Source organism: Falco peregrinus, chromosome 5 (genome assembly GCF_023634155.1).
Source record: "Falco peregrinus isolate bFalPer1 chromosome 5, bFalPer1.pri, whole genome shotgun sequence".
Lineage (NCBI taxonomy): Eukaryota > Metazoa > Chordata > Aves > Falconiformes > Falconidae > Falco > Falco peregrinus.
The window spans coordinates 46,993,996-47,011,192 of record NC_073725.1 but is presented as its reverse complement, the minus strand read 5'-3'; the positions used below and the strand labels follow the sequence as shown (position 1 = coordinate 47,011,192).

General features: G+C 37.1%; 1 protein-coding gene across 1 annotated transcript in view; it reads left to right on the top strand.

Annotated features, from left to right (window-relative positions):
• The window catches only part of ODAD2 (outer dynein arm docking complex subunit 2), an 87,288-nt gene that overhangs the window by 51,193 nt on the left and 18,898 nt on the right, over positions 1–17,197 (top strand). The window contains exons 18-19 of the mRNA XM_055805570.1: positions 8,230–8,418; positions 8,973–9,194. Of these exons, the coding sequence (XP_055661545.1) occupies positions 8,230–8,418; positions 8,973–9,194 (411 nt within the window). The remainder of the gene's footprint in view (positions 1–8,229; positions 8,419–8,972; positions 9,195–17,197) is intronic.

Sequence of the window (17,197 nt, the reverse complement as noted above, 5' to 3'; positions counted from 1 at the left end):
TACTTGGAGATTTAGGAAGTCTGGGAAGCCCGACCTGGCTTGGTGAATCAATAGCTGGCTGCCATGTTTGCCAGGGTACAGGCAGAACCAGCCTATCCAATGATTCTTGACACAGGCTGCCTAGAAGTTTAGTGAATAACCTTTCAGGAGTTGTTTGGGCCTCCTGTAGACATGTTACCCTGAAGATCTGAATGAACTGACATAAATTGCCCTGAGGTCCTTTAATGCTGACAAATCCAGTAGGGTCCTGTTCCTGTAAAACACATAACCTGAAAGCTGAGAAGCAAAGGGAAACTAAGAGTGTAACTCCTGTCTCCCTCACTGGGGAGCCTCAGGTCCTAAGTTCCATGCAAAGCAGCTGCCTGAGAGCTTGGAGACCGTAAGAAGCCAAAAAGCTTAGGAGCTCCTGGAGACCTGGCTTTCCAGCTGTTTGGCAGCCCATCAGGCAAGGAGTCAGGGATTCTATGAAAACCAGAAGCCAAGCAACCTGGCAGGCTACTCACCAGCCATCTGGCTGACAAGAGTAAAGATGAAGAGGCACGTTGGTAATGTAGCCTGCCTTTCTGCCTGGTTTCTGTCAAAACTTTTCAAGAAGTAGTTGTGTTCTTATGGAAGGTTTTGGTTCCGTTCCATTAGCATTTTCTGATAGAATACGGTTCCACTGGAAAATATTTGACCAGCTTTCCTTGTAACTTAGTTTATAATAGCTACACATGCTAGTCAACAGCTTGTCATGTAGCTTTTAAATTAGGCTTGCTGATTAGATTTTTTAAATCTATAAAAAGTTTAAACCCCACCTTCCTCACAGCTTTTCTTTTTCATCTCTTCTTTGTTTTTCCTTCTTGTCCATCTCACTTTTTTCCTGTCTTTACCCTCTCACTTGCCACATGGGACCTCCATAGATTTTAAGGCAAGAAAAGAGTATGGAAATCATTGTGTCTCATTTGCTGCATAACATGAATCAGAAAATTTCAAGCAATCATTTTATCTAGCACAGAAGCTTTTGACAGAACTATAACAGATTTTATACTTCATACTTGTTCTGATTCTCAGTTGTCTGCAATGGTAAGTGGTACAACGTGATATGATTGCCTTCTGGTATACCACTCTAATTTATGGAACCAAGCCAGAGTTGTAAGGATGCAAACAATAATTGTTATAACAGTTTATTAGTTTCTGTTCTCACTGCATTGATTGTTTACCTAGACTGTCCTCAGAATATTCCAATATTGCTGTCTTGCATCTCTACAGTATTAAACTACATATTAGTGATGACTATCTCATAGACATTAATAATTATAAAAAGTTTGCCTAGACACTTACTTGGATTCAATTCCATCCAAACCCAATGGAAACAATGTTTACTTTTCCCAGTTATTCTATGTTATCTGTTTCTCACACTTCTGTTATAAAAATGCTTTTCAAAATAATCTAAAGCAAATCATGATGTTTTCTTTGACTGTGGCCTCAAAGGACTCTGATGATAGTAGTTTTGCTGCTTTGAAAAATATGAGGATTTTGGCATTTACTCAGGACTGAACATCAGTGAGAGTGGTGAGGAGGGGGAGGAAGAGTAGGTGTAGTCCGCCAGACTGAAAAAATAAGAACACTAGACAAAAGGACTACTAGAAGCTGCATGAGTGACTATGTAGACTTCCCCCCCAACACACACACAGTCTTTTAGAGAACATGCATTGCATGCTTTTTTGGTCTTTACGTTTGACTAATGGACTTTGCTTTTGTTTCTTGAAACTATCAATAGCAAGATGCTTGCCAAGTGTTTAACTGTGCATTGATCAATCCCTGAAGAGCCAGGAGTAATAAATTCTGCTCTTCCAGGCTACAGAGTAGCATTGGAGCCATGTTAAAGCTACTCTGCTTTGCTGCTGTGGCTTTAGCTGCTTCAGTGAGGTAAAGAGGACAGGAAAATCCATGCTGATTGTCTGCTGTTTTTTTCCTAGTGCATTACATCTTCCCAACACAGAAGAAAAGTTGTGAGATGTAGTGAAGTAGTCTCATCTGAACAGGATGTTTCTTTGTCTGTTCTGCTACAATGGAAGCCTCCACAGCTGTATAGACAGGAATAAAATTAGCCTTTATATATATAAAGTATTTTGAGTAATATTACCTCTGAGTTCTTTAATAAGAAAAGTGAATAGAAACTTCATTATATAAACTGTGTGTTTTCCCTTTTCACTGAACGGCTATAATACAGAAATTTATCTGTTGCATTTCTTTATATTGAATTCTGAATTGGGTTGTGCATTATGATAAGTTATTTGGTTGGCAATAGGAGATGGAAATGGACAGCTTCCTTCATTAAAGAAAAGGTAAAGATGACTCTTGATAACTAAAGTTTATTTGCACAGCCATACCATCACTTTCTTGGGCAAAAGCAATTCAATTTGACAAATTAGCTTTGACACCTTAAGCTTTTAATGATGTTCTAAGAGTGAAATACTACTTCTTTTCAGTGGACAAACTTTTATTTTTCAAGTGGGGTATTTTATAGTTAAACACAATGTGGTTTTGTAATAGGGTGTTTAGCTTTAAATCTTTCAAATAAAGAACACAGTATTCACTTTGGAAGAAATAAGAAAGGAGTTCAGTTACAAAAGAATTCAGTAGTTCTTTTAAAAGAACTGTATGTCTCAGCTTAAGGCTGATGAACTTTATTTACTTAATGAAAATAACCACAAAAAACCATATAATATGATGACAAGAGAACTCAAAAATCCCAAATGTTCTCTTTGTATAAATACAGCAAAGATCAAGTGATTTTTCCAAATCTATCTTTCTGCAAATATTGTAATGTGCTCTGCTCCTAATTAAAAAAAGAAAAAGTGTAAAGCTGGTTTATTTCACAGTATTTCTGCTCTTGGCAGAACCCAATGTAGAAGTGAAAAGGGAAAGTTAACTAGATTTTCTTAACAGTCATGCAGTTCAACAAGATAAAAATATATGAAGAGTAGCAGGTTGAGGCTTTTATTAGCACAGCAGGTAACTTTGCTGGCTTCAGCATCTATGCCAGATAGTTAGGGGTTTTAACTGCTTGAGATTGCAAACTCTTCTCTTTGAATCTAATTTTTAAGTAGTATTAATCATACTTTCTGAGGATGAAAACTGCTGCCCGCTAGTTAGAAGATGTGGTCTTGTGAAGTCATGAAAAATCCTGTTGTCTCTTCCTGTCTGCTTCAGCCACTTAAAATGTAGTCTAACAATCCATATTTTTTCGTAGCTTTTACCTCAGGTTAAATATTACATTAAAAGGTATAAGAATGATGAAGACTTAAAATCAAGATATTTCCTGATAATACAGTAAAATGCTCTTTCCCCCCCCTCCCCCTCCCCCAATTTTTTCTTAACATTTTTATTGCTTCTTTAAATGTCTTTGCATTTAACCTCTCGTTTTGTTCAGCTGAGGAAATATTATTGTTAAAACAGAAGCATCCAACCTATCATTAACACATATACTCAGATGTATACAATAAAATTACATTTATCAGCAATTTTACCAATATTTTTATCTATATAAAGACTGTTTCTTAGGCTTTATTTTTACCATTCTTTTTTTTTTCCTGCCTAAGTTGACCTGAGTAGCCTTGTTAGGACAACTAAGAAGTAAGGTTTTGTCATAATATGTATGGGAGGAGTAAATTACCTAAATTCACTTAAATGCATTTGTCTTTTCTTTCAAGTTGTTTTTTATGTAGCTGTGTTCTAAGATGTTCTCTGAGCTTTTCAAAACACTGGAATTTTGTTGAATAACATCACATGTAACATTAAAGAAAGTAAATGCAGTTTAATGGCTATATTAATAGATTAGAGTTTGCAGTATGTAAATGCTAAAGTGTAGTGTAGTCTTGGGCTGGAAATGGAACACTTTCCACTTCAAGTTCAATATCAAAAATATATTATTATGTAATAGTATAATACCTAGATGTTAAAACAATGCCATTTACATATCTGCAGTGAGGCTGAAGGACTACAGGTAAATATGAAAGCTTAAAATGACAAACCCTTTGGGTTAAGTCACACAAAAAAAGTTGCATGTCAATTAATTTAGAAGGTGGAATTTAAAGATTGCATTTTTTTCTATGTGAAACAAAAAGTTAAAAAAATATTTCCAAGGCATGCTATATATGATTTTTCTTGTATTACAAAAATAAGTATAGGTTAATATGCTTGAGAGTATATGGAAACTAAAATCACAGAAATTACTTTAGACTATATTGTATGAACAGCAATCTGATCATTAATACAAGTATACTCAAAGAACATTGATTAAAAAGAATTAAATCCAGACCTCTGTAATCACAGGCACAACTCCATATAATTTCTTCGTTAAATATTAAAGTATGGCAATTGCCTATAATAAATACACGTCTTTCAGTAAAAAGGGGTGGGGGGAAAGCAGATATTTACTGTAGAAGGCAAGTATGTAGTTTTGCTAAATGATACCAAAAAGAATGCATTTGGTTTTATATTTCTTTGGGAAATAAAAGGATCTTGTACGTAACATAATGGATTTAAAAAGCTCTCATTTCAGTCCTTTCTGCTCATACTTCTTCAAATTTCTTGCTGCTTTGCTTTTCCCTTTGTCTTGCACAGACCACCAGACTACACCCACAATCACATTTGGGAAACTTTCCTGACATGTGGTTTCTGCAGTTTCACTCTGTTTTTCATCACTGGTAGAAGATTCTGTCCTTGTATTTAGCTGTTTTCACAGATGATTACTGAAAGTCTTTTTTTCTGCCTGCTGCTGAATTGTTTATATATTATTCCATCAGTTTAATTAGACCATGCTCCTTTACAAAATGTAGAAAGTATAAGCTTCTCGGAAGAGAAATTTAACAAGTAGGGTTATAATCACCTAGAAAGAAAATATGTACAGGTAGGAAAATATAAAATATATGTATTAGTTCATTAAGATGGGATACAGACTATCTTATCTCTTAATGAAACATCTTTCAAGAGCATGAATAATAATGCACAGATATCTGAGCCATGCAGAAAATCAGAATCTTTTTCGTGTATAGCAGGCCCCTTTCAAGTCTTAGGTAGTTTACTGTAGTTTACCTGTTGCACAAAGCCTTTCTCATTTCTTGAGCCAATATTTAGACACAGGGCAATGCACACCTCTGTAGTAACTTTCAAGAAATTGAAGTAAATGTAAAATATTTCATTTTCTTTCCCTCTGCTGTGTCTGATCATTTAGCTGTCTAGCCTCTAATACATACCAGGTAAGAAATTTCTGTGTAGAAATCATTCTCCGTAACCCGTTATCTACTGCCTTTTGTCAAATTTAGAAATTTCAAGACAGACATGAAAACTGATACTAAGAAATATTGGTTTTATTCAGATGACTGTAGATACGTTTCCATTGTGGTATGCATGCACTAACAATGACAGAGAAACATTTATGCTAGTATATCCATAGGAAGCACACTGTAAACCCACCTTCCTTTACATACAGGTCACATGGTGATAGATGTGGCAGAGCATCAGCTTTTTTTCCATTTCTTTCAGCTGCTTTTCTAAGTCACAAACCTGTATTGTCCTCCTTCTGCATAAACATTTAGATCTTCTTTTTATTTCTGTACAGACCTCTGTTATTTGTTCATTCTGTTTTTTCTAGGACTTCAGCATGAAGTTTCCTCTTGGATACTACCCTTTTCCCACATGCTGTGGCTTCTGGTTTTAACCCTCACACTATATGACTTTAACCTCTCCCTTTCAGTCTCAAAAATTGCACTGCCTGTGATGGAGAATGCTTTGTTCCTGTGGGCTTACCCACTGCTTTTGCTTGGTTTGAGAAGAAACATCACAGCTAAGAGTTCTGTTTGGCATTTAGACCCAGAACTAAAAAAGATGAACTGTAGCATCTTCTGGGATTTTTGTTTACCAAGTCCATGAGCAATTTGATGGATTTGCTCAGCAAAGCTAACACAATACAATTGGACTCTACTACGTTCATAAATCAGCCCCCAAAAGAAGAAATAAATAGAATCAAAACCATTCTTAGTCTCAGGGCTGCTCCCTAGCCCTAGGAAAGTTCATATTACCCATGTTTGCACTTCCATGAAGTCCTAAGACCTTTGAGTCCAAAGGGGTTTCAGGAGAGTGGTAGTTTTTATTCAAAAGTCTCCTATTGACCTGCTGAAGGAAGCAAATTAAAATAATTCCATTTGCAGACCTTTCTTTCCATCTCTGCACATTTACCATCACTGAAGTGCACAGGCTAAAATTTCTTCTACAAAGTTACTGTTAACCATTTGGCCAGTCACTTTTACTCTATCCAGTGCAATAGTGGTTTGACACCAGGCCATCCAATGCTACCTGCAGATGTGCCACCACGATGTCACCAAGAATCCTCTGACCTGTTTTCATTCCCTATTTTCAGTACCCTTTGTGAAGGATATGATTTGGGCGCTAATGGCATATTTCTAGTAAGTAGTTCTGTAAAAATTAGATCACCATAAAAAACCACCTGAAGTTCTTGCCCACAGTGGTTTCTGACCTGTATCTGTTTCATAATCAATAGTTATGTGCTTTTCCCAAGTCTTGCATTTTTACAGAAACCCATGTTAGCCATAATTAAGCCATTCACTAGTTTCTATATCCATTGGACAAAGAACTTTAAGAAAACCAGTCATCTTTCCAGATCCACATCTGAAAGGTTGAAAATCTAACAATGTTGGGCTAGATTACAGATTGTATAAAGAAGTCCTGATAAAACACAAATACTTATGCTTAGTATAGAGGTCCACTCAACTAGAGTAACGGATGGGCCCAGTCAAGTAGAAATGGCGCTTTCTCCAAACCACATTGCAATACTTGCTAACCTCAGGTTAGACACTTGAAGTTCCATCCACCCCTTGTGGATGGAAACACACATCATTGTGTTTACAACGAAGTTTCTGAAAATGATGGCGCGTTGTGCAGTGTTGTCTTTCAAGCTGTGTGTAACTAGGCATCCTGAGAACCCTTTCTGGATCGTAGTTAGCAAAAGGTTGCTTAGTTACCCACAGATGGAATCAACATGTAAAAACTCATTTAAAGAAGTACATGTTTTTCTATTCTGGCGTTATTTCTGTCCATGAGGAAACTGAAAAGAGATTGTCTAAAATAATGTAGTATTACATGGTAGAACATCTTATCAAAGACAGCGATACATTTCTTTTCAAACATCTCAGCTTAACAGAGTGCGGTGAATCTGGGCGTACAGCATTGGTCAGTGCCTGTGTAACTTAATCAGTTAAGAATTTGTGCTTAAACAAAACTTAGATTTATACCCTGTGTGCTTTTAAGGGTACATGAAGTACTGTATGCTGCATGTCGCTTTTCCAGATACTGCTAGTTTGTCTTTGCTTGAGGCAACTGAATGAATTCCATACCTGTTAGTTCAGTCTCACAGTGCCAAAACTGCTGTTTTCCTGTTTTATACATTGACATGTAAACGTGTGCTTCATGATTTGAGTTCACTAATAAACACAAGAGTGATTATTCTTATTGTCTTTCTCTAAACCCTTTCTAATTTTACTATAACTTTTTCAAGACGGAAAAGATACTGTATTCAAGACCAAGGCACACTTTAGTTATCTCTTTCTTTCCTAAGAGCATACTTAGACATTTTTCTAGAGTTGTGTTTGTGTCCTTTAGTCATATTTTGCGTTGATTGTTCGTGCTCAGAGGTGCACCTGGTTTTCCCACAGTTGCTGTCATGACTTGTGTAACCTCCCCTCTTAAATATTCCTGGATACTCATTTGCATTGAAACAAGAAAATATGCTTTGTCTTAGCTGTCAATGTAGGAAATCGAAGACACTTATTGGAGCCTAAAGGGGAGTCTGTTGCTGTTTTAAGATGCCCTAAGGTATGTGAGACAACCACCTGGCCAATAAGATACAGCGGATAAGGAGGACTTGCACCCTTCTGGAGTGACAGCTTGAGGCTGTAAAGAATACCCTGTGGTATCTAAAATGACACTAGATACCTTTATTTAGACATTGAATTTCTGCCTAGGTGGTGGTGTGTAAACCAGTCTAACTCTCATACATCAATCAAGAGACTGCTGAGTTCTGAATTAGCCTTATTTCTTGGTGAAGACAACACAGCAGTAGCTGCAGTTTTGAATAATTATGTCATGCCAATCTCTTTTTTTAACATTTCCATGTAAATACAGATTGAATATTTAAAAATAGTGTTTCTTTTGATTCTTATTTAGGATGCTGGGGAAATGGTTCGATCCTTTGTTGGTGGCTTGGAACTGATAGTCAATTTGCTAAAATCCAAGAATAAAGAAGTTTTAGCAAGTGTATGCGCAGCCATTACAAATATAGCTAAAGACGAAGAAAATTTAGCTGTTATAACAGATCATGGAGTCGTCCCTTTGTTGTCCAAACTAGCAAACACAGTAAGTAACATCTAAACATATTATGCTGTATATATGAATTTCTTATGTCAGACTGCATTATACCCAACTAAAAGGTTATAACAAGAGCAGTAGAATTTGCAGCAGCTACTAGGAAGAGCTGTAGAATCCTTCTATGAGGTGTATATTGGACATGAAAGCACTCTGTGGCTAAATTGCTTAGGAAGATGAGCTTCATTTTCATACTCACTGTTGTTGAATATTGCTTTTGAGAGATGCAGCTGCTGTATGAAAACAGGCACAAAGGGTCGAGAGAGCAATAAATCTGAACCATGCAGAGAATCTCAATGGTGGGTCTGTATGTTAAGTTTTAATGCTTATCTAATTTCAATTCAGTCTAAAAGCACCTCTGAAACAATATAAAAATTCACAGCACTTACAAAGAGAATAAGGGACTGCCTTACAGCTCTCTCCAGTTTTTAATTGTACTGCAGTTAACTTGGCAGGCCTTAAAGATGTTTGAGAATATAATTCTGCTTTCATATGAAATTTTTGTTGTATTACATTGCCTTTCATTATTTTTTTACCTTCTTCAGAACAATGACAAATTAAGACGTCACTTAGCAGAAGCCATTTCCCACTGTTGCAAGTGGGGAAGCAATAGAGTTACCTTTGGAGAGACCAAGGCTGTAGCTCCTTTAGTACGTTACTTGAAGTCAAATGATCCATCAGTTCACAGAGCTACAGCTCAGGCTTTATATGAACTTTCAGAGGATCCCAACAACTGTATCACCATGCATGAAAATGGAGTGGTAAAGGTAAGATGGAAGGTTTTTCTTATTTGGAGTTCAAATTATTGAAGGGGTTTGGCATGGTCGAAAGAAGACATCTTTCATTTGAAATAGTTCTTGAATATTGCTGTGTACCTTGATTTTTCTGAATTTTATCCTAAAAATCTTTGGTTAAGTAGTGAATTAGGGACCAGTATTTTAGTGCTAAAGATTTTACAGCTAGGTAATGCTAAAGATTTACAGCTACATATTGGGAATGTAAATATGATGCAGACATTCACCTCTAGAGTACTTGACTCTGACCTAGGCTGGTAGTGACATCACATCAGCGTTTTTCATTCTCAAGTGACTTTTGCAAAGGAAGTTGGGTCAGCTTAATGGATAGTTGCCTACAATGAAGAAAGACACCTAGGAACTAAGTGTAACGGATTTTGGGGTCAAATTAAAACAGAATAATACTAAAGCTTAGGGTTTGGAGCTGTTTCAGTACTTAGTAAAGCAGTTCAGGAGTACTATGTTCAGTACCCCACTTCAAGAAAGATGTGGATTAGCCTGAGCAAGTCTACTGAAGGGCCACCAAGATGGTAGGGGACTGATGCACATGACTTGTGAGGGAACTAAGCTCATCTAGCTTTGAGAAAGAAGGCCTTTGGGCAGTGATGCCTAACAGCAGCCTGCCAGTTATCTAAGACAAATTTATCAAGGCAGCAAAGGCAAGTTCTTTACTGAAGTACATGGTAGGAGGACAAGAGGCAATCAGTGGTCATAAATTGAATCTGATGGACTGGATATAAGAAAAAAAGTTCTACTGTGTGAAGCACTGGAATAGTTCCTCAGAGAAACTGTGGAATCTCCATCCAAGTAAATTTAGAGACCTGACTTGACAAAGCCATCAGCAACCTGGTCTGAATTCAGTGTTGACCCTGCTTTGACTAGGAGATTGGACTAGATGACCTCCTGAGATACCTTCCAACCCAAATGATTCTGTGATTCAGATAATCTGATTTTTATCGGATGGAAAATAATGAAAATAATAAGAAATATGCAAAGTAATGATTGAACTTTGCAAACCACTTCTTCATTTTTTTGGTATAATTAAGCAGTATTCTCCAGCTTCTCAGTGGACTTTATTGAGCCATACACAGCATATTCAGTTAGGGAAAACAGCCATAGTTGTGATAGTGGGCTTTCCGTTTAGTATCCAGAAATAGTCACCATCTAATGTGGCAGAAATCTTCTTCATTATACTTAGATGGGTATCTCAAAAGGAATACCATCAGAGGAACAGATTTAATCACTGTTTTTTAGATACTTAGGGAGATGTGTAGGATAAAGTGTCAGAATTCCACCCTGTATCATTCAAAAATGAAACATTCATTCCATGAACAGAAAATAATCTTGAATTTTAGGTCAGGGCTACAAATCTGTGTGACTAAGAGATGCAGTGCTATCCCACACACCTATTTCAGAATTCCATGAGGTTTGACTACTTCTCTGTAGTTCATAAGATCTCAGGTTTTGGGGGGAAAGAAGTCTGTCTGCAAACAAAACTGGTTCTGTAATGAATCTTTAAAATGCAGCCAAACCTGATCAAGAATTAAGAGGTTAAAGAGCATTAAGATAAAAACACCCGTGACTGCACATTGCCATGAAGTACATGGAATAACTCTTCATACCTGCTAAGTATCACAATATGCAAAAGTCTTGGGCAGGATTTTTGGAAGTGATTCAGAATTCAGCGAAATCACCTCTAACCTTAAAAGGCTGTGTTGTTTATTCATGCAATCAGCTGTTTAGTTTGGTAGACTGCAGTCTCTTCATAGCCAGAAAGTGACATAGCCAAAAAAGAAAAAGCCAAATACATTGATGGGAAAAATAAATATTATTCCTTACTGCCTATTTTGCCTACTGGCAGTACAAAATTAAATATCCTTGGAAGACACTAATTTATCTGAAGGAATAGTTCTTGCAGAACCCAAAAAGCAGAAATAATGGAAGTCTGGTTACCGGAGTGTACTTTCAGGTAAACTAAATCAAACCAGTCAGATGGTTGGTGTCGTCCATACCAAAGACTGTCAGCCAATCCATAGTCAAATGTACTGAATAAGTGTAAATCGTAGAGATCTGTCCAGCTCTTCAAGCAAACTGCCTTCTATTCAGTGTCCTACTGAAGTCAGTGTAAATAGTGTAGAATCTGAAGGCCTAAGGTCATGCAGCAAATGTGTAACAATGAGGTATAACAATTTACAATTGTAAGAAATCCACTCAGGTGAAGAAATTATTTAAACATATCCCATAATTAGTGCTGAGCTACAAATAAGTAGGTAAGCTACATGGCATCATCTTACTCAGCACCTGCAGATATTTCATTTTTCTATGTGTTTGTGTTCAGTTACATTCAAGTGAACATTCATGGAAGTTCTTAATTACAAATTTGCAGACATTTTATCTGAAGAATATGAAAGTAATTATATCTAAACAAATATTCTTCACAATTGATAGTTCTGTACTGTGAATTATCCAGATATTTAAAAATAACATTTTATGGAAACTTTGTTCTAACATAATAAGTATTAATGGAGCTGTTATTAGAGCTTTATTCCTTTAAGTCTTTGAGAAATCCGTAACACAAGGCAAATTGATGTAATAGGTAAGTCTATACAGCAGGACCCTGGGGCCGTTCCCAGCTCTTAACTCCAAGTGCATAACCTGGCCACATACTGATTGTACATTAGGACTAAACCTGGATGCATACATTCTTGTCTGTGTTAAAAAAAAATGCAGGTGCAGAACTGGAACCACAATATGTATGAACAACTGGGAACCAGAACTGCAAGGCATGTTGCAAAATGCATTTGCCCTTCCACTAGAATATAGCCAGAGAGAATCCAATACCAGTGTACGTGTTGAAGTTAATGTGGCTCAGAGATCCATGTTAATAAACTGTGAAAAACCTAGACCTTGGCCTGTTCTCCCTAGGCCATAAAGTGGCAAAAATGGGGGGTGTGGGGTCATCAGAGCAAACTCTCTCAAGCTATCTTGAGCTTTCTTACCTGTCTAGCTGTGGTAGTGTAGAGCTCAGTGTCAGATGATTTGCCTACTATAGACATACCCACTTGTGTGTAGTTTAGCCTTGCCCCTGTTTTTCAGGGACTGGAATTCTCCCACCCACAAGAGGACAATATCTACGGTCATCTAATATTTCTTACCCTAAATAAAGCCTGGTTTATTTAGCAGTTATCCTGCTGTGATATTTCTAACCACTTTCTAATGTTTATCTATTGTGTTATACCTAGAATGGCAAAGCAGCACAGTGAAGCAGCAAATGGGCCTTTTTGGAGGTTTTATTAGACCAGCGAGACATACTAGTTCATATCCAGTGAGGATGCCCATATAATAACTGAAGCGTGGTAGGCAGTCTGGGAAAATATGTTCTGTTGGACCTGTGATAGTTCCTCCAGATGTGCTAGTCCAAGCGTGTTTGTTCTGTATTGCCAGAGCTGAGCAGACCATGAAGCAAATCACCACATGCACCATGACAGCTCAGGGCACAGCTGGCCAATCCACCAACACTTATGAGCTTGACTTCTATGCTGGCACTGTTGGGATTACCATCAAGCATCAATTAGTGTTTGGAAGAGCTAAAGAGGCATTCCCAGATGGCAAGGAGAGTGGGTGGAGGAGATTTAGTTGCTCAGATGGTGAGAGTCAGTGCAGGACTGAATCCAGCCTGGTCTGTTCTGTTGGTCTGCCTGGCGCAAGGGAGACAGTAGTTGCAGCACTATGTCTGTGCTGTTGGTGTCTTTGCACCATGCTCCTCAGTGATGACAGCATGTCTGGGTGTTTTCATTCTTCTAGCCTCTCCAGTGAATAGTTGACTGCAGGCATACTTTATATTTATGTAGGGGTTGTTAAGTACAGATTTTTCCAGGACTAATCATATTTTTGCTTCTGAAAAATTTGTCTGGGTTCCTTTGATATTTTTTCATCCTTTTACCAGATACCTGGTGTTTCAGTAACCGTGCCCAGTTGGATTAATGTCACAGCTACTGTAGTTCTGACTAGGTTGCAAGACATGCATATTCTCAGGTGTTTTTCAGTACATGTTCATGTGCTATGTTCACATGCACAGGAAGTCTGATGCTTCAGGAAAACATTTACTCTGCATGAGTGACAGTTGCTGAGTGCTTGCACAGTTGGTCAGAGACTTTCTCAAAGCATCAGACTTTCTACCATTCACTACACAATGTGCATATAGATGTTTCTGTCCAGGAAACCAGGAATAAAAATATATAGGGAAAGAAATTTCAGCCAGATTCTCATATTTCCTTTTGCTGCTGCTGCGAACAGTGTTTGCTAATCACAAAACAACAGGTATATGCACACAGTTGTGAGAGAAAACTGGCGTTCCAAGTTTTCGCGTATTTGTAACTACACCCAAAATACATTCAGTTTTCTCAAGCAAGGCTATGTGACAAAAAGGTTGGGAAATAACTGGTGCAGGTCAGCTGCCATGTGAAATTCTGAGTACACAAACAGGGTGCTTTTGGAGGAAGTTTAGAAAGGCAGTTTCTGAAGTTTTCCTTTTATGTTCCATTCCACACTCAGTGTTCTTAGGAGTGGGAATGGAACAATGGTTATGACCTGTGACAGATGAATCAATGCTTTCTTTCTACCAAGCACCAGAAAATATTTCCTCTTTCTGAAATAAAAATTCATGGCTGTGCTGGAAAAGAGATTTGTATTTTCAAAGACCCGGTAATGATGTATGGGACACTAGAAAGCAGGAGAAATTTTTAGACATCAGACTACAGAACCTGAATCAGAACAGGAACCTGAATTCAAGATTGGAGGTAGCTGTCCACAAATCAAGGGAGAAGAGAATTTCCGTGTGGGATTGGCAGTTTATAGCCAAGATAAGCAGGAATACCAGGCAACTTTCTTCACACTTGGAGTCTGTCACAATTAGAAGGAAGAGAAATAGGAAAAGTCACAGACAACTGGAAGCACCCAGCCATTGCCACATTCTTAATGGAAACTGCAGAAAATCTCTTAAAATTTAGTTGTTGCAAAGCACAAAGATAAAGATTTTTATAGGGCTGCTGTTTTCAGGTTAATTGTAGGTTAAGACTGTTCTGCAGGGCACAGGCAGATGAGAAAGTGTAACTACTTTAGTAATGAAAAGACAATCTAAACATGCTTTAAAGGAAGAATTCAAGTCATCTGAAGATCCTGAGAGAATACTTAAGTAATTGTCCTAGAAACCATGTTGCCATGTCAAACTAACACGATGCTTCTCTATGTTACAGACATGCTTTTTCTTGGTTATGTTGGCAAGCTGTAGGTTGGGATATGCTTCTGAAATGAGTGGGGATGGTGGTGTGCATAGGCATTTATGAAACTGCTCATAATGTCTTCTAAAAGGCTAGAGATCTTAGGAAAGATTCAGAGTGTATACAAGTGAAAAACATGTGACTGATTATTCCTGGTCATTCTTACTTTGTAAATGAAGAAAGTTAAAAGTTGATCTATTGTGGAAGTTGATTTCTGACTTTTTAAATGATATAAAGGATTTGGTTTCGTGGAATATCATTACTGTTTCTGTGCAAAGACGGCTTAGGAAGTTTGAATGGCTTCATGACTACAGAGTTGAGACGAGTCTTTTATTATGGGGCTTAATAAGACCTCTGAGGAGATTATTAAAGTAATGAAAAAAAGTAAGAACAAGGGAAAATAAGCACCCAGAATCAGGCTATGGAAGAAAAAAAAAACCAGTATCAGTGGGAACTGCTGCACCCTAAAGGGACTGAAGTAAATGTGTATGTCTCTGAACAGAGAAAGGAGGCAAAGTAAATTAAAAGGAAATACAATGTTGATGAAAATGGAACTTGAGTCATTCTGGTTGGTGAAAAGTTGGCTGTTTGCATCCCATCATCAAAGTCATCATTCAACTTTAAATGTTTACATTGTGGACATGCCAATCTGTTATAGTCACCCAAATTCTTATAAGTGTCAAGGAAGAGGAATAGATTCTTTACTGTGTTTCATCATTCATAATTTGGACATTTGTGCAAAGATAACACACCTCAGCCTCTATTGGCCGTGTTTTCTGGTCTCCTTTGGCTATAATGGGAGTGCAGGTTCAAAGGCCAGATCTGCACATCTACAATGTATCTGTGTTTAATGGGGTGAATCCCATCCCAAGGCAGTGGAGAACTTGTTTAAATGAATATACAGTCCAGTTCATTATTAGAGAGGAATGACAGAATTCTGAATAATAGTGCAATCAGGAAAAGCTATTTAAAAATGTATTCTTTTCCTACAAAAATACAGATGAGATGCATTTATATACTATGATGGTTCAGCAGTAACTGAAGCACACTTTGAACATGATCTAATAAAGCCAGATGTTTTAAATTAGTGGATCTAACTAACTTGAATCCGGGGATTTTGGAAAAGCTCTTTGGAATATTAAGGTTGGAATCTTTTCATCTGACTTTGGCCATTTAGGTATGGAATTTAAAGTAGTCTAAACCAAGATGTGTTCTGTAGTCAATGGAAAGAGAGGGAGGCACCTGCAGACTTGTCCTACCTGAAAATAGATGTCCAAGATATCTGAGAGGAACAGACTCATAAAGTGCCTAGTTTTCTCCACTTAATACAGAAAGGACCCAAGTGACGAGCTCAGACTAAGTAGCTAGCTTTCAGACAGCTGAATTTAAATTAATATCCTCCTGAATGTTGATTTTCAACAAGCTTGCGGTACAGGGGAAGTTGCAGGGCTGGAAGAAAAGTAATGTGCCAATATTTAAAAAGCCTAAATAAGATTATAGTCCAGTAAACTGGACACTGTTCTCATGTTAAATAATCATAGGTACATACATTATAATACTAGAAGGGATCGTTTAGTGATCTAGTCTGACTAGCCTTGCTCATACAAACCAGAGATGTTGCTTCAATTTATTTCTGTTTGGAATAGAGTATATCTTTTAGGAAAACACTGATTCTTTACTTAAAAAATTCCAGCGATGGAAAATCCACTAATGCCATCATAATTTGTTCCAGTAGTTAAATACCTTCCCCATAAAAACATTTGCATCTTATTTGTAGCCTAAGGTTTGTCTAACTTTATCTTATGCAGTTACTTAGATGGTACTGTTGCCTGGTAAACTGAGAAGCCTTACATAACTTCTGTTCTTATATACATTCTTACTAAGATCAAATTACTTGTCACATTGTCATCTTTTTAATTAGCTAAGCAAGTGTAATCTCTGATGGAATTTATGTCTGTTTAATTCTTGAATTATATTTGGGTGTTAGTTCTGAATTTTTTATTTTTGACCTTCCCTTTTGGACTGAATTTCAAATACTTCAAAACAGAATTCAGTATTCCATTAATATCTGCCTGAATACTTAAAACAGGTGAAATAACTTCCCTGTTTCAATGTAAGCTCTGAGCATCAGAGAGTTTCATTACTTTTGTTTGTCCATAGTATTGCCCTCGAAGCTCATAATCAGCCAGTTTTCTACTCTGATTTCCATATCTTTTTGGAAATTGTTCCCCAGGTTAGACCTCTGCATGCTCTAATCTTGGCCCTCATGCACAGGAGTAAAAATTAGGTAATACTGTTAATGGAAATCACCAGTGAGTTTAGATCTTGTGGTTTAAATTGATTTTTTTTTTCAGGAGATTGTATCAGATTTTAATTGTTGTCAATATACTTTATAAATGTCAGATCAATTAGGTCTCATTTTTTTAAGAACAATTCACAACTTAAAAACTGACAAAATGTATTCAAGCATTTTGTTGTTTTAGAGAGGAAAATTTTATGAGACCAACACACTGACTCTTAAAACAAAATATTGCCCTTCCACAGTGGAGGATTCCAGGTTTGGCACAGATATGATTCATTAGAAAACTGAAGGAGTTCGCTGGCTGAGAAAGTGGTAAATACTTTTGAATTATGTAGACACAAATAAATCAAGGTCTGTGAAAGGAATAGCAGAGGCTTTGATTGTGAAGCTAAAAA